The 20,875-nt window shown below is 40.8% G+C and overlaps 2 protein-coding genes across 8 annotated transcripts in view; one reads left to right on the top strand and one right to left on the bottom strand.

The window, feature by feature from the left end:
- Positions 1–781: 781 nt before the first annotated feature.
- Positions 782–9,740, bottom strand: lmnl3 (lamin L3). Of its 3 annotated transcripts, none has more exons than XM_035160940.2 (12): positions 9,175–9,740; positions 8,334–8,490; positions 6,601–6,726; positions 6,291–6,461; positions 6,052–6,177; positions 5,457–5,677; positions 5,084–5,303; positions 3,157–3,264; positions 2,923–3,039; positions 1,839–1,946; positions 1,662–1,712; positions 782–1,325 (listed from the first exon to the last, which is right to left on the bottom strand). In XM_035160940.2, exons 1-11 carry the CDS (start codon positions 9,564–9,566, stop codon positions 1,680–1,682), a joined length of 1,779 nt encoding a protein of 592 aa, XP_035016831.1. In that variant the 5' UTR covers positions 9,567–9,740; the 3' UTR covers positions 782–1,325; positions 1,662–1,679. The 3 variants fall into 3 exon arrangements, with proteins under 3 accessions (XP_035016831.1, XP_035016842.1, XP_035016820.1); XM_035160951.2 differs by having other exon boundaries at positions 1,666–1,712; XM_035160929.2 differs by lacking the exon at positions 1,662–1,712.
- A 5,055-nt stretch (positions 9,741–14,795) lies between these two features.
- The window catches only part of adamtsl3 (ADAMTS-like 3), a 200,289-nt gene continuing 194,209 nt past the window's right edge, over positions 14,796–20,875 (top strand). For 3 of the 5 annotated variants that reach the window (XM_035164654.2, XM_035164632.2, XM_035164664.2), the window contains exons 1-2: positions 14,796–15,034; positions 16,873–16,988. In XM_035164654.2, the coding sequence (XP_035020545.1) occupies positions 16,929–16,988 (60 nt within the window). In that variant the 5' untranslated portion in view covers positions 14,796–15,034; positions 16,873–16,928. The other 2 variants (XM_035164638.2, XM_035164646.2) reach the window with 2 other exon arrangements.

The following is a 20,875-nucleotide window of genomic DNA, read 5'->3' as shown; positions in this document are numbered from 1 at the left end:
AAGTGCGAAAAACCTTTTAGATTTCCTGGCATATACAGCCAATGTGCTAGAGCAAATAGACATCACAACTGAAACAATCACAGCAATTATACTAACAATGCTGAGTTTGATGTGGATGTTTTTCATCTGTAATTGTTCAATACCATGAGCAGCATGATTGCACTTTGGATGAAAAATCTCAATAGTAAGAAATGGGTCATTCCATGCAACTCACAACTTTTCTCTAATGTGTATTTCTCAATAAATACAATAACCAATGACAAACTTAAAATTCATGGGACATGCAAAATTACTTCAGTGAGGCCCGTTGAATTAAACGTATGTTGTGTATATTACACCTCAACTTTTTTCCATGGATTGGGTTGACATTAGTACAAATCATCCAAGAAAGGATCATTTGCAACATAGTTACTGAATGTTTTACAGTGATCAATAAAACCATTTTCTACCAAATGGTCTATTAATATAGCGCTTCTAGTCTTGATGACCACTCAAAGCGATTTACCAGAATTATTAAATTTTTAAAATAAAGAATCTGTTCTTGCGTCCACATTTTGATTGTGTAATACAGTTGTATCAAATCTACAAGTTACTGGACTACACTTAAAAGTGCCACAGATGTCAGAGCTGAAAAAGACAGATATTTGATTGTATATTTACCTCGATGATTACTTTTATTTCTGACACTTTGAGGCAACATGCTAATCATTATTGCAGAGATAAGTTAAAGTGTCATACAACTATAATATACTTAGTACATTTGTACCACGTAGAGTTTAAGGCCTTTTTGTTCAATGCTTTTATTTGGTGCATGAAATCTGAAACTTACAGCTTTTAATTTGGCTTGTTACACACTACATGATTCCATCTTGCTCCATGTGTCTAAACAATATATTTATCATAGTTCCGCAGCTCAATACACACAAACGTTTCTTCCTGTGTGTTGTCATGAGCTTTCTCTGCATTTATGATCCTAACCCTTATTATAAACACAATATTTATTATTTCAAATACACATTAATTTAAAATCAAATCAAGGCAAAGCTCATACCTTGTGCAGTTAGAGAGGTTAAAAGACGGAACAAGTAAGGATTATTGAGGTTGATACGGTTACTCTAAGGCCTCTTCACAGTCAAACTAACATGTCATTGTCATACTGTAGTTTGTCACAGTGACGCTCTGCATTGAACAACACTAACACCACTCAGACATGCGTTCTGGAGTGTAGAGGCCTGAGCCAATCCAGAGTTTTCCAGGCAGATGTGAAGGAGAGCAGGAAGTGGATACAATCACATGACAGCGCAGTTTGTCTCTTTAGATAGATCCTGGGGAAAAAAATGTGAAGTCAAATGAAATAAGTTACCATCAAGAAACACATGCTGCTCTCACACAGTATAGACAGTCTGGTTAAGCCTGAACATGCAGTTAGGAGAAGATACAGCAAATGAGCCAAGCAGCAACTTCATCATATAAGGTAACGCAGACTGACTGATAAAGACCCCTGGGGTTCAAACAAATGGGTTTAGCATGCTGCTTAGTAAAATACAAAGACCACAGCAAATCTAACATGTATCAAACAAGCCATGCACAACACAGCAGCTCCAAGACAACAAGCAGCGGAGAAAGGCCTCGGTGGGTAGATAGGCAACACCCCCCCTCACCTACTGTCTCCTCTGCATTCAAGACACAGAACAACACTTCTTTTTCTTTGGCTTCAATGTGGGCAGGAAAAAAAGTGAGGTCAAGTTTCACAAACGAAAGCATTTCCCCAAGTATCTGAAGGCTCTTTATACTCAACACTGAACTTTCTTCTGGGCTGGTTTTAGTCAGTATGTTACCTTTCTCTGAAAATGCTGGATGTCACTGCCGGCGATAAATTCTTCAAACTCTAGCTCCTTTTCCTCGTCCCCTCTGCTCGTCATCCACACCCTGCGCTCAGACATCTCCTGAAAAAGTACCACAGGACTCTCGGTGAGTCAGCACAGAATAAGCAGACAAGTATTTCCACTTAAAAAAAAAAAAAAAAAAAAGCTGTGATCACTTTGATGAGGACCTACAACATTGACTTACATTAAGGCCATGGGCACTGGCATTTTAAGGAAAATAAATCCAAATGTGTTCAAATGTGTGATTGGTAGGCTTTGGGACTATTAATGCCACCATCCCATGTTTCCAGTTTCCTGGAAGCCCCACCCTTTTTGCCTCACACTGCAGGTTGTCCCTTTAAAGCGGACATATGCAGTTAGCATTTAGAAGCTCAGTCTTTGTGGATTTGTTAGTCTCCTGGCCATGATTTATATTTGAATTAATATTTTACTCAAGCAATCTGTGGATGGGTCATGTTTAGGTTGGTGCCAACTTCTAGGGGTTTGCTAAGCAACTTTAAGCTTGTGTGATTTGACCTCAACCCCATAGTTCCCCTGCCTGACTAATATGGTGGTGTAATATGGGTGCCCCTCTCCCAACCGCACTGCATATGGTGTGATTACTGTGTGCACTTTTACTTACTGTGTGGCGTTTGTGTCACACACACACACACACACACACACACACACACACACACACACACACACACACACACACACACACACACACACACACACACACACACACACACACCCTCAAGTGTATTGTCACATGACAGAGTTTTACTTTGTGTCCTAGCATCCATGGTAAGTTGGCATTATCATCTTTTTCTTTATTAGGTCAGAATACATGTCAAATAAATTATCTAGTATTTGATGGGAACTCAGTTTAAATAAATCTTTCTGACCCCCCGCTAACCCCCCAGTAGCATGGTCCAACCTCAAGGTTCACTAGTCTTCATCCTTTTGCCTATTACGTATATACACCAATTATGACTGCAGTGATTGGAGCACTGTGTAAAGGTGTATTGTGAGGGCAGTAGTATGACTCAGTTACCTCATGGTTTGGGTTCAGGAGGATGACCCTCACATCAGAAGTGGGGCCCCAGCTCCTGTGGCCCTGCAGAACCAGGTCCCCAGAGTCAGCCTCCATTTCTGCTCCTGCTGCCCAGATCTGTTGGTGTACAACAAACACACAATTCCTCTTGTGAGAGTATTGTCTCCATTGTGGGTCAGTGTAAGTTTCAGTTATGGTATTCTAAGAACAGCTCAACAATTACAAACTACCCACTGTGAGTATCTGCCAACCAGCCAGGACACAGGAGGAGGGGATGTGGAAGGAAATGTCTTCAGAGTGTGGATAAATCCTTCGAACTACCCAACCCCCCAGCGGCTGCTCCTGGAAAGCAAAATATTGTATGCAACTTAGTGTAGCAGAGTGGAAAATATTTTGTTCATACTAACGCCACTAAGTGACACTGTGGTCTTTTGAGTATCAGTTAGACGAGCACCAGGGAAAATGGCGAGTGGCAAAGCCGGACATGGAAAAGCAAACCAGGACGTTCGAAATTGTATTTCTGTACAAATGTATCAAAAGATGAACACTAAGGTTACTATGGAAGAGTACAATGCAATGTGGGAGAGAGAGAGCAGGAACAGTTGTGTACCATCAGGTTTCAGCTCTGACCGAGCTATAATGAAAACCAAGTGATTTTTATGGATGTAAAGATGCTAATGATAGTGACGATGGGGATTATGTGGCTGGATGTTGACAGATTCTTCACATGCGCAGAGTCAACTCGAAAGACGGCTGTGAGACTTTCAGAAAACATTGCAAGTTCCTTTGTGAGATATATTTAGTTATTGTTCATGTTGTTGAGCTTTTATTCACACAGTGCTGAAAATTGTGTTTATTCTCATTGTGTAGTGCTGCATCAGTTTGATGCCACCATGTGGGCACTTGATATAATCTAGTAAGTATAGAGATACTGCACCATATCACTGGATGCACTGAATGACAAAGTTCATGTACTAAGATGTACTAATTCCATGTTTCGATGCCAAGCACTGAGATTAGTTTCCTAGTTAGTTTATTTTCAGGCACTTTGTTAACTTAAGTCATGTGCTTCAGACAAATGTATTAGTACCCAAAACCCCTAAATATAATAGTGTCCTGTGTCACACATCTCACAAGGCTACAATAGAAAGATGGATTTCTTTAAATAGGTCAATAATTGTCTTAATGACCACTCTAAGCACTTTACACTACAATTCACAGCTTCTGTACACAGTTTTTTTTTTCTATCACACACTGATGACACAGCCATAAGGAACAGTTGGGGGCTCGGTGTCTTGCCAAAGATCGTAGCACTGACCTCCTGGTTAGTGGGTGACCTGCTCCATCCCTTGAGCAACAGATTCCCATAAAGTGAATAAAATGCTGCATTTTCAAACTTTAAATCCAGTGCGCTTGGCCCACTTAACACCATAACTCATCCATCAAGCATTAAACAAAGTGTGTGAGACTAAACTGCATTTTCAGTCACACCCACATTACAGATTATGACAGAGTCATACTGATGGAGAAGGTGATCTGGAGTCAGTTCTCCACTGTGCCTCAGAAATCAAACACAATGGACCAACTTATCTTCTTATAAGTCATAGTCAAGGCTTTGTAAAAATGGTTTAGTCTGCTTTGGCTCTCATGTCAGTGTTTGACATCCATTTTTCTTAAGAAAAGTTGCCATGAAATCACAAAACAATCCCACAACAAAAGAGCCTTTGAAATCATGAATAGTATTAACAATGTACAAGATCTTTAGAATGTGGCAACAGATGAATAATCATTGCAGGAAAATCTCCCCCCAAAAACATCAGTTTAGAGAATGGATGCATAGTCTCCAGTATGGGCCAAGCTCCAAAAAACACTGGACCCTATATTTTCAATAATGCAGCCACATGTGGGGTTAATGCTCTTGTTTAAGTTGTTAGAAATCAATACATTTGCAGTGTGCATGCACAGCTGAGATAACCCAGATGACATCAGCAGTTATTTTCTACTCCAGAGCTACATTGTCATAAAACTGTTTCCACAGTCTGAGTTGTATCGACACCTATGGCACGATGAAATACAAAAATAAAAAAAAACACATGCCAATTCTTGATTGTAATATGTACAAATAAAGAAAAAGCTACTATGTGCTGCATTACAGCCTTACTGTCTCACTGTTGTTCTTCAATCTGACATATTTTCCATCCATGTCGACGTCTACCACGCTCACAGGACCATGGTTTGTTGATCGACCGGACATTTTGTAGGCAGGCGAGTTGCCAGAGGCTCCCTCGTGTTTTCGTTTTTTCCCTCTGAGTTTGCGGCTGCTGTGTTCATGGGTTCGAGGTATGGCCGAGTGCTGGGAGGGGCTAGGTGACAGCTGCAATCTGACAGAAACATGGAAATCATTTATTTGGTTTGCAGCAACCTGGAGCTAAAATGGCAGCCACACAACATAAGCCAAGGGACCATGGTATATTTTCATTTTTGAGTGCAGAGAGTAAAATGTTTATGTTAATGTGTGATGTACACAGCTGTACCTCTGCTCCTCCACCTCAAGCATCTTCCTGTAAGCATTGATCTCCATGTCCAGAGCGAGCTTGACGTCAAGCAGGTTCTCGTAGTCTTCCAGCTTGCTGTTCATCAGACTCCTCATGTCCAGCAGCTCCTGCTCCTTGTCACACAGTTTCTGCTGCCAGACCTCCCTCTCCCTGTCCAAAGTCCTCTCCAGCTCCTGAGAGCGGATCTCCAGCTCCATTTTCTGAACGAGAGGTAGGATGAAGAACATGAGGATCAATGTTAGCATCAGCAAAGAACCGTTACCACATCATTGCCTACAATAGACACCATGGAACAACAAAGCCAGATAAAAAATACATGCAATACAGAGATCTAAACACAAGAACACCTGCATTGTAAACAAGCAGTTACCCCACTTACAGGCTTTCAACAACCACACTCAAACTAGACAATACAACAGCACAGTATAAACATATGAATGTATAGCACAATAGATCAGCTGGTCAGTTCTGTAAAGGAGAGTCTTGTATTATAGATGAATAACAAAGTACTTCTGCACTTTAAACTCTTAAGTTTAAGTGCACACACTGCTGTCTTGTGTTGTTAAGGACTTACATCTTTCTGGTACTGCTGGAGTTGGAGGCTGAGGCTCTCTATTCTGAGCTTTGTGCTGACTAGTTCGTCTTTGGTGGTTGACATAACATCGTTTTTCTCCAGTGCAGCCTGCTGGGCATTCTCTAACTGGAGCACAGGAAGAACTCCATGTAAGCACAATGAACGTCAATTCATTATATCAGAAACTTGGTGTTATAAATATGGACATACATCTTGTAGTTCAAGTTCTGTGTTAGCACCTTTGAACTGAAGGTCTTGTCGAGGTCTGCTTTATACTGCTGAAGCTGAACGTCATAGTCCTGGCGAAGATGCTGCATTGTTTCAGACAGTTTACTCTCAAAGTCTCTCTGTCTTCCCGTGTCCATCTCCACCAAGCGGCTCTCGTACCGGCTTCGGATCTCCAAGGTCTCCTTCAAAATAGAAACCACTGTGAGTTGTATGAAACACTTCTTTCAGAGAGAGACAATCAGCTGTTGGAATTCGACGTGTGTTGAGGTGAACTAATTAACCGCTTGTGCATGCATGCAGGCGGGTGGGGGTCTGGGTTACCTGCTCACTGACATTCCTCTGGAGTTCTAGCTGCTCTTTGAGTGTCTGCACCTGGTTCTCCAGCTCCACCCTTCTCAGGATCTCTGAGTTCAGCTGGTTCTTGGTGTCCGACATGTCACCCTCCACCTGGTCACACAGATTCTCTTCATATGGCAATACTCAACACAATCGGCATCACAGTGAATCTGTACCATCATCAGCTACATCTGTCTCAATCATAGATAAATGCCAGTCCCTGCTTTTGACAAATTTCAATATTTGCTGTATATGAACAAAATAACAGTATTTACAACATTGATAAGAAACAGATGGTAACATAATGGAAAAATATGTTTTAAGTATATATTCATAAGATAATTTCTGATAGAGATGAAGGGAGCAGCAATGAAAAATGATCTGATGAATGTAAACCCCCTTAATCCCACCCTACAAGAAAAGATGAATTTACACCTTTTGTAATTTACAAGGAACCAGTTTGACACTAGTGTATACTCACCTGAATAGTTTTATTTGTGTTATCCCAGACTGAGCCCTTTATGTCTGCATTGAGAGTGTGTCCTCTTCCACAGTGTGTGCCATGTTTCTACAGTAGCCCACAAAAGACAACCCAAACCCTGGCTCTACTGAAAACAAATAGTTTCTCCTACACATTGAAAAGGAAATTCTATTCAACTGGCTGCAATCTGTGACCACCACTAAATGTCACTCTATCCTATAAGACTGTTAATGCTTTGATGATGTGTCAGAGAAATAAATACAGTATTTACCACACAGCAGCACAATGCCATATGAATAAATATGCATTATTAATGCAGCACTTAATGCTGTATACACAATGGCCTTCGCTGTATGGTATGTTTTATTCTATTCTAATTGGCATCTACAGGATGGCGTCAAACAGGATGTCATTGTGCTGATGCAGTGACAATAGGGTTATTTAATCTTAATTTAGGATAACTGAATTCATCACAATTAAGAAGAATAATCCATCATAAACCAGAGTATTGGCAAAAATAACATTCTGATCTGATGATCGTGTCAGAGGAAAGTTATAGATCCAACGTCAGATTCATCCCCTGGGGACCATGAATTTCTAAAGATTCAGTTACAATCTGTCCAACAGTTACAAACAGTGGGACTGACTGAATGGACTGTGGTGCTAGTGTGGATACAAATAATCCTAAACAGCTGCAATTTATCATCTCATTTGTTTAAGCCGAAACTAATTGTTATTTTTCATCTGTTTATTGGGATACATAAGTGAGCTAAATATCTGGCTTTAGAGTTGCCAGTGATGAGGTTACTTTTCTGGTCGAGTCACAAATCAACTGACCAGAAATTGCACCCTACCTTATCCACTCATCCTCTGAGATGGTTAACATGACCCCCAACCTGTTCACACTGCTACTGCTCAAACATGAGCAAACCCAAGTCCTGAGCTCAGTCACAAACTCTGTTCTAACAACAGGTAACACACTTCCCATGCATCTTCTCACTTTAAAAACAATATGCTCACCTAGGCCAAACATGTCTCCACCATCACAATATTACTGCCTCTGGGTTAGGGATTGTCCATAACAAATTAACTGACCTAACACAATTGGGTTATGTTAATTCTCCAAATTCTACAAAAAGAGGCTTCGTGGACCTCAAACATGGCGACTAGACAACATATCAGTACACTCACTCCAGTAAACGACATGAATATGAGTAAATGTAGCTTTAGCTCATACATTTTCCAGCTGGCCCTGCAGGTCAGCAAAGTCGTCCTGGAGTCTCTTGTGCTCAGAGAGCATCTTTGTGCATTCAGCATCCTTGGAGCTCAGCGTCGCCTCAAGTCTCCTCCACTGGGCCAAAGCATTCGCCAGATCACCCTCCTTCTTCTGGTTCCTGGAGACGGAGAACATCAGGGGAAGTGTGAGCCCCATAGAAGACAACCTCACTCGTTTTCTCTTAAACACAACTCCATTCAAATATTTGTACACATATTTTAACTTGAGAACCATTCACGTTTTGTTATAAACCTACCATGCCCAGATATCTTTCAGCCAGGAAATCCAATCTTATATAATAAAATATATTTAGCGCATTGTTAGGAGATAGGAATTCATTCTGACCACATTTAACTTGAGGTACCTTAATTTTAAAAGGAGAATAAAGCCACACATCAGCCCTAAGAGGGCAATTTGAACAATATGAAGTCAACCTCAGTTTAAGGAAACGTAACTGCTACTGATGTACACCAGGAACTGATTCATTAGTTTACTGGGGATCAATACTCAGACGGGCACATATTTAATGACACGGACTTTTAAGGAGTTTTGTCTGTCGTCTCTAACCCCGCCACTGGGGCCGGGAGTAGTGTATTATAAGTAGGAATATAAGTGTGACACCCGAGGCTCAGTGTGCTGAATCCACCAGGAGTTATACACCTGTGCAGGTGCTTCTAACAGCTTGCTGGTAGAACGCTCTGAAGAAGGTGGTTGGACTACAGGCTGCTCGAGTTGCAGCATCACCGACACCAGCACCGACACCAGCACGCTCACGCTCGGCTCCTGACGCTAACCTCTCTACCTGGCCTGAAGTTTCCTGTTGTCCTCGCGCAGGTTCCCGTAGTCGATTTGCAGACGGGCCCTCTCCCCGGCCAGGCCGTCCAGCGAGCTTCTGACATCAGCCAACTCCTGCTCGTACAGCCGCCGCACGTTGCCCATCTCCCGTCTTGTCGACTCGTCCTTCTCCTCCAGCTGACTCAGCATGGAGGAGCGCTCGCTTTCCAGCTCCTGCACCCGCTGGATGTAGTTGGCGAGGCGGTCGTTGAGTTGTCGAAGCTCATCTTTCTCGTGGATGCGGGACAGGCGGGACGGGCTGATGCTGGAAGCGGACAGGCCGGCGGCTGCGCTGCGGCGGGCTGCGTTGCGGCTGGAGCGGCCGCTGGAGGGGAAGGGGGTGGAGGTGGCAGAGGCCATGATGACGCTCCTTCACAGGTAATCCACAGGATTGATCTGAAGTCCGAGTGACCCGCTGCCGATCACCAGTGACCGTGAGGAGGAACTGCTTCTGCTCCGGGGGAGCCGCGCTGGACCATATCACGTGTTCAACACGCTCACAGCTGACAGCAATCACAGCTGACCAGCTGACGTCACCATCACCAAAATAGTCACACGCATCACTTCCGCCTGTCCCTGTCATTTAAAACGATTGACGGGCGTTTGTCTGTAATATAAAAGTGAATTGTAGCCTATCGAATATAATATTTGATATATATCTTCAAATAATAGACACAACAGCAAATAATAATTTACTAGCGTTATCCAAATGTTTTCATTAATTTGTCCGTTTGGGTTGAGATTATCCACTTTCCGGTATCTAATGGTGAATCTAATAGTTATGCATAACCAATGTAAAGCAGAATATATTTAATTACTGCATCACTTTCAGACACTCGTTTAGCCTAACGGATCTGATTGTAGCTGAATGAGTAAATCGTCTGTGATAAATAAGATGAGAAACATGGGACCTGCTGCTGGTGAGAGTGAAAGACCCTACAAGGTCTCATAAAAGCAGATGATGACACAAGAAACAACCAATAAAGGTAAAACTAAAGATCAGACAAAATATGAAAAATAAATAAGCTGAATGTTGTCAAGGAAAATGGGCTCAAGTAAAGCCACAGGCCAAATATTCTTGACAAATATCCTAAACTAAAGGGAAATGACATGTGAGAAGTTCCTGCGAATGAATCACAACTAATCACACCATGACTGCCATTAGTCATCAATGAAAACAAATGTCTCCCTAAATGTTGTTGTACGTGTCCGGATGAAAGGGGGCGCCAGAGCTCCATCACACACATTGTTGGTAATAGGATAATTCAGTTTGTACAGTGTGACACATCCATTTATAAATATACAGCATGTATTGGTTTGCACTATGTAACTTCCACTGACTGGCATATTGACTGAATATACTTGTTATACCCCCCTATATAATTGAAATATAATGAAGTCAATTGATATATATTCCTGTATATATGAATACACATCCAGCCCTGCATATACACAGTGTGTTTCCACAGAGCAGGACTGAGCACAGTCCAGGAGCTTGAGGTAACAACTATTGAATGTGTGATCAATCAAATGTTATTTGTATAGCCCATATTCACAAATCACAATTTGTCTCATAGGGCTTTAACAAGGTGTGACATCCTCTGCCCTTAACCCTCAACAAGTGTAAGGAAAAACCACAAAAAACTTTTAACAGGGTGAAAAGAACGTAATGTGATTCCATCTCCAAGTCCCTACAGGGCATAAGACATGAGACACCAGACTCAAGAAACAGGAGAGCTATAGAAGAAATTTGGAAAAATTTACATATCCTGTCAAATTGGGTCAGCATAGAACATTTGCTGTTGAGATCATGACAACAAGATGGTAAAGGCTGGCGTCACCAAATGTAATATGCATTAAAAAGTGCAGAATTATTATTATGAAATGTCCTTAATTTAGAAATATAGAAAATAAAAGTAGTAATGACTCTTGTCAGTATCTTTTGATTGTATACTACTATATTGGATCGTGATGCATTAACATGTAATCAGAGTCTTTAAAGTCACAGAGTTGTTTAGTCTGACAAAGCAAACAAAAAGTCCGGTAAGTGGATACTTTCGTCTTTTTGTTGGGATGTACTGTAAATGTAAGGATGTACAATCTAAAACAAACAGCCCTGTTCACTATGACTAAGTCATTACAAATTCAGTCCATTTAATACAATGTTGTTTGTTGAACGCCAAAAAGAATGAAGCTGTAATAATTTGAAAAGGAGACATGTTTAACTGTAAAGATCCATATATAAAACCAACTGCAACATTACGCTAGACTGAGATTAATTTCTTTAACTTTGTCATGGTTTCATGTCAGCTGTTGTTTTTGATGACAGATCTGATCCTTTTGGAAAGTGACGATTAAATTAAAAATAAACTATTTGTTTGGTACTTTTCAAATACAAGTACCAAAAGTGCTTTAAAAAACAATACGAAATAAAAATAATAATAATAAAGCTACAGATAAATGCCATAGACATCATATGATAAAAGCTATTTTATAAAGATGTCATAAGAAGTGAGATAAAACAGATAAGCTATTATTCCAGTCTATGCTAGAAAATAGGGGCCCTCACGGCAAATGCTCAGTCAGATTTTAGAATGGCTAGCAATGCTTTACCAGAGGATCACAGACTGTGCGTAGGGAGATAAAAGTCTGAACGATCTGGAGGGGCCAGCCCACGTCTGGCTTTAAAAGTAACACAAAGAATTTTTAAATCATCCTAAAATAAACAGGCAGCCAGTGCAAGGATGCTGAAACAGGGGTGATATGGTTGCATTTTGTGAATTGTGTCAAAAGCCGAGCGGCAGCATTCTGGTGATGCATTCAGCATTCTGATTTTTTTATTTTAACTGGATGAAGGATGCTAGCAAACATTAGCGACAGCCTGGGTTGCAGCCCCTCAGACATGTCCTGTGTAGGCCAAACAGTAGTAGTAGTTTTTACTGAGAATTCAGTTCCTGGTTAACAGGAATCCTGACCAGGAGAAGCTGACAGCAATGATGGCAATGGTGGCAAAGACAACAACTTCCATGACAACATGCTACATTATGACGTCCCAAAAACAAACCAACCGACAAACCAGGGAGTCAATAAAAATATGCTCAGGGGACAGGTTTGCATCATGTGCATGAAACTGGTTATTGCAATCATACTCCATAGTGGCCCCTGAAGGAGGGATCTGGAGGACAAACAGTTCTTCAGCAAATAGGAGAGTTCAGGCTGAGTTTGAAAGGTTGAGTGGGATCTTTCTTTTTAAACACATTTCTTGTTTGGGGCGGCACGGTGCTGCATTCAGAATCAGAATCAGAATCAGAATCAGAAATGCTTTATTGATCCCAGAGGGAAATTGTGTTTGTTACATGGCTCCATGCAAGATTAGAAATATGGGCTTATAAAGATTTACAAAATATATGAAATAAAATATAATAAAATATGAAATATGTACAATATGTTCCTTCTGTACAGTATTTACTATAAACATAGATATGTCAGATATTGCTGGCATTGTAATGAGTCCAGTCGGTTGACTCAGAGGGAGGAGTTGTATAATTTGATGGCCACAGATAGAACATCCTCAGCATAGTCCGGCAGATGTTGAAGGACCTCAGCCTCCTCAGGAAATAGAGGCGGCTCTGGCCCTTCTTGTAGAGGGCATCAGTGTTCTTAGCCCAGTCCAGCTTACGGTCTAAAAACACTCCCAGGTATTTGTAATCCTCCACAATGTCCACGCTGACCCCCTGGATGGAAACAGGGGTCATCAGTGTCCTAACCCTCCTCAGATCCACAACCAGCTCCTTTTTCTTTGTCTCGTTGAGCTGCAGGTGGTTCTGCTCACACCATGTGGCAAAGTTAGGCACCAAGGTTGCATGTCCAAAGACTTGCAGGTTAATTGGAGACTGTATATCAGTGTGAATTTGAGTGGGATTGAGGGGCGGTTGTCGCTGAGGGGGTAGAGCGATCATCTTCCAACCAGAATGTTGGCAGTTCAATCCCAGTCTTACCCATCTAACCCCAAATTCCTCATAGAAACTGGCAAATATAATAATAATAATAATAACCTGTACTGTGAGGCACTTTAGCGTGGTCATCAAGACTAGAAAAGAGCTATATATATACAGACCAGATGGTTGCTTGTGTCTATTTGTCGGCCCTGTGATAGACCAGGGACCAGCTGACCTGTCGGATTGGCTGCATCAAAGGATAATCATCATTGTTATCAACACAAGGACTGAGCACTACACGAGAATCAGATTGCTTCTCCACAAATATCACAGTGTAATCTTGAAATTAATATTCCAGGAAATTAACTTTTGGTCTTAAAAGTGGATTTACACATAGTAAAGGGCACAAGTTAAGCTCTTTATATCTTTCATACCACTTGGTTATTTTGCTGTACTTTGCCACAATTCCAAGCAAAGTTAAAACAATGACAATTACCTTAAACCAGCTGTGACTCGGTGAACCTGAGGCTTTGGGGGTCTCGAGGGCTCAGTGACTTTGTAATCACATCCCTCAGGAATACTGATGCTCACAATGTTGATATACAGCTGCAAACAAAAATCTGAATGGGTTATGAGTCTAACAGAGTAACAGCCATCATGTCAGCTCTGAGCCGTGGTACAGGTCACGGTCAACATGTGACAGTGGACCTGGTAAGAAGAGCAGGTCTGATGAGTTCACACTGATGATGACGGCTCCTCCATATGCTTTCTGCTCCACCACACGGGACAGGGGGCTTGGTCATCAGGCTCGCCTACGAAGCGCTGTGTCCACTTACTAACGACAACCAGGGCAATGCCGGAAATCAGCTATTTTATCCTTCAGAATAAAAGCAGTTTAAAAAAAAAAATCGTACTGAAGGTATAAAAAAACTGCAACACAAGCAATAAAAAACTAATAAATAACATAAATAAAATCACCACTGCACTCTACACTGTGAAAATGGGTTATTAAACTAGAGCTGTAAATCAAAAACGAGTTTACTCCCTAGTTTTTATCATTAATCAGAATTTTTTTTCCACAGCTTCCTTTATTTAATTTCATCATTAGTCCTTTTCTTGTCTGTCCCTGTCAGCAAAAATGAAAATCATTAAGCACACATAAATAACAACAGTCTGACATTAGACAAGTGTGTTAACCAGTAAACATGTTAACACACAAAACCACACATGGCACCACACCAAAGGATTTACTCCTTGATTCATGAGATTTATAAAAGTGGAGGCAGCAATGAACTTACAATCTCTGATGAACATGGGAACCAGTACAAATAACGTAAAGGGACCTGCCTACCCTGCTATTCATCTTCATGGCACCAGCACAGTCCCCCCACATGGGTTTGTGACAGAGGACGATACAAGTCCACATAGACCACATTCACCCCGCACAAGGACACACATGGACATGTGGACTGGCCAGTTGTTTAAATACATGTATGAAGCCTGTAGAAATAGTATAAGTGGATAAGTTAGGCTAACACCAGCTAAAAAAATGAAGGTTGTACAAAATAAATCAACTCTGTCAGTGTTTTAATTTGAAAGCGACGATCGGAAGCTGTGTATCTGCGTCCAAGTTGACACTGGTCCCAAGTTGTGCGTCAGGCAGACGGAACTGTGCGCTGCCCGGAGACAGGAGACACTTCACCGGGGACACGAAGCTGCTGCACGGTGTCTTCCTGACCCACACCCTTCCCGGACGTGTCAGTGTTGGACTCGGGCTGTGGGCTCCGGGACTTACTCACATAATCGGACTGTTTTTGGAGCGAATACCTGATGCTGCATCTCCGTATGAGCGCATAGGGAGCGCAGGAGCTCTCCCCCTCAGGAGGTGAGGTGTGTATTCCTCCCCCAAACACCCACACGCACACGCACACACGCACACTGATGCTCTGATGCTCGGTGAGCAGCAGTGATCTGTCTCTGCTGCACACATGGAGCAGACACACATGTTCTCTGCACACGCTGACTGCTCCTGGATGCAGGTGAATTTTTCTGTCAACTCCCTCTAATACTCGGATGTTTCTTGTTGTTTGTCATCGGCGTTTTACTTCACCAACTCGGCTGTCATTTTCATTAATCACTAATTAACTAACTAATCATAAATTATTTCATCGATTAAATGTCAAATCTTTCTGACAGATGTCCAGTGACAAGTCTAAATTCTCCCGAGTGATCACCTTCTAGTGTTTATTTCCCATCAACTTGCATTATCAGCAGACAATTTAGTTTGAATATCAGGTCTTGTATATTAATATTCTGTTGCAATAAAAAATAATAATTAAAAAAAGATGATTATCATACATTTCTGATGAATTGGCAGGATTACAAACCAATGGGGGCTGCTGCCCGAGCATACCTGGTTCACAATTACAATCATTGCAAATTCGTTTTTCATAAGAAGCTTCTGAACTGAAGGATGAAGTAAAGTCACACCTGTAGTTTCACTTAATCTTGAAGCGTCTTCTATTGGAGGGCCCCTGAGTTAAGACCTAGTCCTAATGGTGTTTTTAAAGGGCTGATTTAGTTTTGCACTTTCATGAAACAGGAAGGTATAGCCAGATTTTCTTATTTTATCAAGTCAAATTCAATGCAGCAGTTGCTGAGATATTCAGAATTTTGTCCTTGGTATGAGTTATGCTTCAAACATGCCGGATCCTACATTTCCCATTAAGCATTTCAGTAGAATTTGGGGACTTTTATCAGCCAAGCACTGACTTAAGCATGTGTACCAAATCAAAGGCTGCATCCTTCTGAGGCTGCATTTGAAGACTTCGTGACAGAAACATGATTAGGCTGTCCCATTGCATAGGCTACTACAAACAAGACAACAGAGGTTTCAACAGGTGGATCCTTCTCAGGCCGACCTATCCCAGGATTCAATTTGTCTCCAGCACACAATGACAAATTACTTAGCAAAAAAAAGAAAACGACAATGACAAAACAGAATCCGAGGAGTACAATTTTAAATATTAGGATTTAACTCAATCAATAGCTAACAGTAAAAATGTTAAAAATCAAAGGAGTGACATTTGTGATCTTATATCTATGTTAAATAAAGCTTCAGTTAGCTGCAAGAAGTGCTCTAAGAAGCCAATGTTACAATGGACAAGCTGGTGACACATAGGGAATCCTCCGTAGACCTGACTGTTTTATGTGGGTTCAGCCTTCGTGGTCTACGTGGCCTAGACCACTCTAGACCACTTTTCTCCGAAAGATGCAGCCGCTGAACTGGAGCTTATATGTCATTTTGCTTCTACTCCAAACCCAAGTTGATGACCTGGTGACATCACTCTGACTTAAATTTCTCCAGAAACACACACTGAGCAGAGTGCTCCGTTCAGGACTTCATCTCATCTGTTTATAGTATACCTACATGTATTTTACTAAATACACTTATGCTTCATCAAGTTACCACACACTGATTACTAACCTATAAATATTCAATGCACAAAGTTGGGTTTATCTGGGTGGTTGAGAGTCCACATCTCAGCTTTCCACTGGGGCCCGTCAGTCGCCTAATCCAGCCCTGTTAACTGGTGGTTTCATCATGAATAACTGCATATTAAATAACATTTTGTTTAATCTATTGTGGTGTCACTTAAACATCACAGTCAAACCACGGTGCTGCTGTAGAAGTATTTTAATTTGTTGTGTTCACTTCCTGTCCACAGTCTGGGGCTCGCCCAACTGTAGTGAGAAGCTGACCTGGGGAAAAATCCAGAAAAGGATGGAATCATTTATCCTCTGCAGGGCTGTCCTCATCTTCCTCATGCTTCCCTGTGTCCAGGTACTGAAAACGAATGGATGGATGGATGGATGGATGGATGGATGGATGGATGGATGGATGGATGGATGGATGGATGAACTGGTCTCATTTACCGTCATAATATTAGCAAAATATTAAGTACACATTACGATGCTCAGTTGCAGCAACACATATATTTTTGTACATTCAGTGTAGATTTGAGCTTTTACCACCTGGCTCACTGTCACGGCGGATCATCACATTTACTGGTGAATAAAATGAACATGGACCCAATTAGAGAAACCCTGTCAGCTTTTCCACAGGTTGAAAGGTTGCTGGGCAGACTGGAGATCCTTCTGGGGACGTGTGTATGAACTGTGGAGAATGTCACCTCCGTACATGAAGCGATACTGAGCACAGGATTTTCTCTGGCAAATATAGCAGCTACTTAATCCCTGACAACAGACATCTGTGGACCTGGTGTTCTCCATGATCAGCTTTATTTGGATCATGTTTCTTTATATGAATCTTAGTGGAAGACAGAAATTACTCACACAGACTTATTTATAAGCAGATTGTTTAATTTGTTACTCAGTTCTCTGCCAGGCCAGAACCATTTAGAGAAGCAAAGCAGGATATTCTGTCCTGTCTTTTTTTCGGAGGCTGGGATTTGTAACATTCCAGGGTTTACTGTTGTTATTCTGCTGATTGGGAATTAAATTTTGAAGGTTTGGACAGGTTATCCACTGCTTATAAACTGCACACACAGCCACAGGGTGTTGTTTTTTAACATCAAATAAAGTTTTTGGTGAGGTAATTCACTGCCTCAAAGAATCAATGGCATAAAGACATACATCTAGGGTTAAAATACTCAATATTGGCAGGAATTGATGTGCAAAAGTCCATATCAATCAAACTCTTAATAAGCAAATTGATACGCAACTATTTTACTGTAAAGTAACAGCTTCAAAATTGTAATGGTATGATGACTTGTATAAGGAGAATGGTGCCTCTGTCTTTTGTACACTGGTCCCTAATGCTTGCTCTTGTGACTATGGCAAGCAGATATGATCTACCATAAAAAGTGTTAGACTGAATGAACTGCCAGAATCAGACCTAGCAAATCCAATTGGTGAACTGTAGATCAGTTAAAAAAAGATTTAGATCTCATTAAAAATAAACATTTATCCCTAATAATGAGTGATACTAAGTGAGGAAACTTTGAAAATATCAAGATTTCTAAACAGAGTTTGGCTTGTTAGTAACAGCGACACCACTTCTGGTTAAGGAAGCATAGGATCATGATGAATTCACACCGTTAGGCTGAGTTTCAGGTCAGTGAGCAGGTCTACACAGTCCGAGCTCCATGAATTAGCCTTATTATTGTGAGAGCAGAGCTTCACATCCCAAAACTGACCATTGCATTATTGAGGTTTTATGTTTTTCCAGTTTTAACCTTTCTACACATTATGTAAACTTTTCAAATGTTTGACTTTGCCACCCCCCCAGCAGACAACACATTGTTACCAACAAACATCTTCGAGTGATGCTAAGACTAAAAGTGGCAAATGGCAGGCCACTCTTGTTCTAGTGTCATTTACTGATTTTTGGAGTACTACATTAGTGCACTTTGTAATCGTTACTACATTGTGACATGAGTACTCAGCAGTCATAACTACATTATTACATGTGTACTCAGTAGTCTTTATTACATGAGCACTCTGTAATCATTACTTCATTATAACTTGAATACTCAGCCTTCATTACTACATTATTACATGAATACTCAATAATCATTATTAAATTTTTACAGGAGCACTCCATAATCATTACTCCATTACAACATGAGCACACATACTTTGAACATTTGACTGATCAGATGCGTTGACCATGCATTCACACTCCCTAGCTGCCAGCGATCCTGAGATGGCTTGATGTTATTTGGTGGTGACTGTGGGGTAAGCCTGCATGGTGGTTGAGGAAGACAGAACACATAGGTATTGTATCTGTTCTACTGAGCTACTCTTAACATAACACGTCACATTAAAGGGTTAGGACTGAGAACCATTATTATTCTTCGTCCAAGGAAGGTTACAAGGCTTATTCTCTCCCACCCATCAGTTCTTCTTCTTCTTCTTCTTCTTCTTCTTCTTCTTCTTCTTCTTATACCTACGTGTGCTTTGCCATCACTTGCAACCTGTCACTTGATAAAGTAATCGACGAGCGCATTGCTAAAGCTACAGGCATGATGTCCAAACTGAGCAAGAGATTGTGGGACAACAACCAGTTGACCTTGAACACTAAACTTCTAAAGTGTACCTGGCATGTGTCCTTGGTACCTGCTTTAAGGCAGTGAATCCTGGACGACCTATGCCAGATAAGACTGGAAGCTTTCACCTGTGCTGTCTACGACGCATCCTCAACATCACATGGTGAGATAAAGTCACCAAGATCTTGAATGAGGTTATTTGCTGTGATGAATAAAGTCCACTGATAGAGGTGATACACAGAGAGAGAAGGATCAGGATCATTTGTTCTTCATGACTGCTTCATCACCAATTTATTTGTCCCCTTGTTGACTATGTCCCCAGGTCAATTGATTGTTACTATGGAGCTTACAACATCATTATCTTGTTTGTTTTCTGTTGAAGGTGCAGTGAGATGATTATTTACAACAGCACATGAAGTTCATGGAAATTAATGCACACTGCAGAGGCTGTGATTTTTTTATGAGCCCCCAATGTTTATAAAATTATATGTGTTTACATCACCTGTCAAATGATTCTAGCAATTTACATAATTTAGACGTTTTAGGAGAACTGCTGTGTACCTTCTGTGCATCCCGTGACTTAAAGAATCAGTTTAACCCTGTGCCTGAATACGGTCAGTCTGAATACAGTCAGCCTTTGTTTATTGAATATAATATCAATAATTATCGCAATATAACTTTTCCTCAATAGAAATTTAAAAAATGCCGATATAACGTATAACATAACAGAAGTTCCTTCCGCAAATTACGACATAACGCTGTGTATTAGCTTCTTTGTTGCAGAAAAAGCGACGCCCCGTTTACCGAGGAACACAAATATGAATTCAGCAGGTTTTTATAAAGATCAGTTCTATGTGTGAGTGATTAGAAAACATCAGAGGAGCAGAGTCACTTGTTGACCTGCGGAGTAATGTGCCTCAGTGCAGTGGCGCTGATTTACGATAAGATAAAATAAAACTTTATTGATCCACACATCGTCGAAATTCAGTTGTTACAGCAGCAGGCATGTCAGAACGAGGTAAAGACAAGAGAATAAATAAATACAAAAATTAAAAATTAAATTTTAAAAAGTATGTATATTATATACACCTTTTCACTGGAGTGGTTTGTGTGAAATGTTCTAAGTAAAGTGCAGTGGCACAGCATGATTGTAGAATAACATTATACATACACACAAATGTGCAAACAAATTGGTTTATTGGTTATTTGGTTTATATCGGATTATATATCGATATCGACTGATATAAAAAAATATATAGTGAAAAGTTTTTTCTTTTGAGAGTGGTGTATGATTTAAGTTTAGTGTTAATAGTGTTTGGCAATAGGGCGGGTATATAAATCTGTGCATGCGTCATCCATATCTGGTTTGGTCAACAAAAAGAAAACCTTCTCCCTGAATACATTAAGAGTTTGTGTGGTCAATTGAGAAGTAAAGGAATGTTTTTGGTGCATTGAACTAAAGGGGGAGGGTTAGAGTATATGCTTGGCTAGCTGCATGGATTATCGCAAGCAGATGTGGGATCAGAATCATGCCTGATTGCCTTTTATTGTTCTGATTTTTTTCTAGACGTGCTGCAAGATTTAGAGCTTGGTTGTCACTGACCTCAGATGATTGTGATTCTTTCTCTTTTCCTGGATTTGACCTTACATCCCCTCTTTT

The sequence above is a fragment of the Hippoglossus stenolepis genome, chromosome 1 (genome assembly GCF_022539355.2).
Source record: "Hippoglossus stenolepis isolate QCI-W04-F060 chromosome 1, HSTE1.2, whole genome shotgun sequence".
Classification (NCBI taxonomy): Eukaryota; Metazoa; Chordata; class Actinopteri; order Pleuronectiformes; family Pleuronectidae; genus Hippoglossus; species Hippoglossus stenolepis.
Note: the sequence above shows the minus strand (reverse complement) of the source record. Positions and strands in the feature narration are given on the sequence as shown.

What these genes read in the sequence shown, in the direction of transcription:
- lmnl3 (XM_035160929.2), bottom strand. Translation starts at nt 9,566, where the DNA reads ATGGCCTCTGCCACCTCCACCCCCTTCCCCTCCAGCGGCCGCTCCAGC. An exon ending in TCCAGCAGTACCAGAAAGAT is followed by an intron (nt 5,678 to 6,051) that starts GTAAGTCCTTAA and finishes CCTCTCGTTCAG; the next exon opens with AAAATGGAGCTGGAGATCCG. An exon ending in CTGGTTGGCAGATACTCACA is followed by an intron (nt 3,040 to 3,156) that starts GTGGGTAGTTTG and finishes GTACACCAACAG; the next exon opens with ATCTGGGCAGCAGGAGCAGA.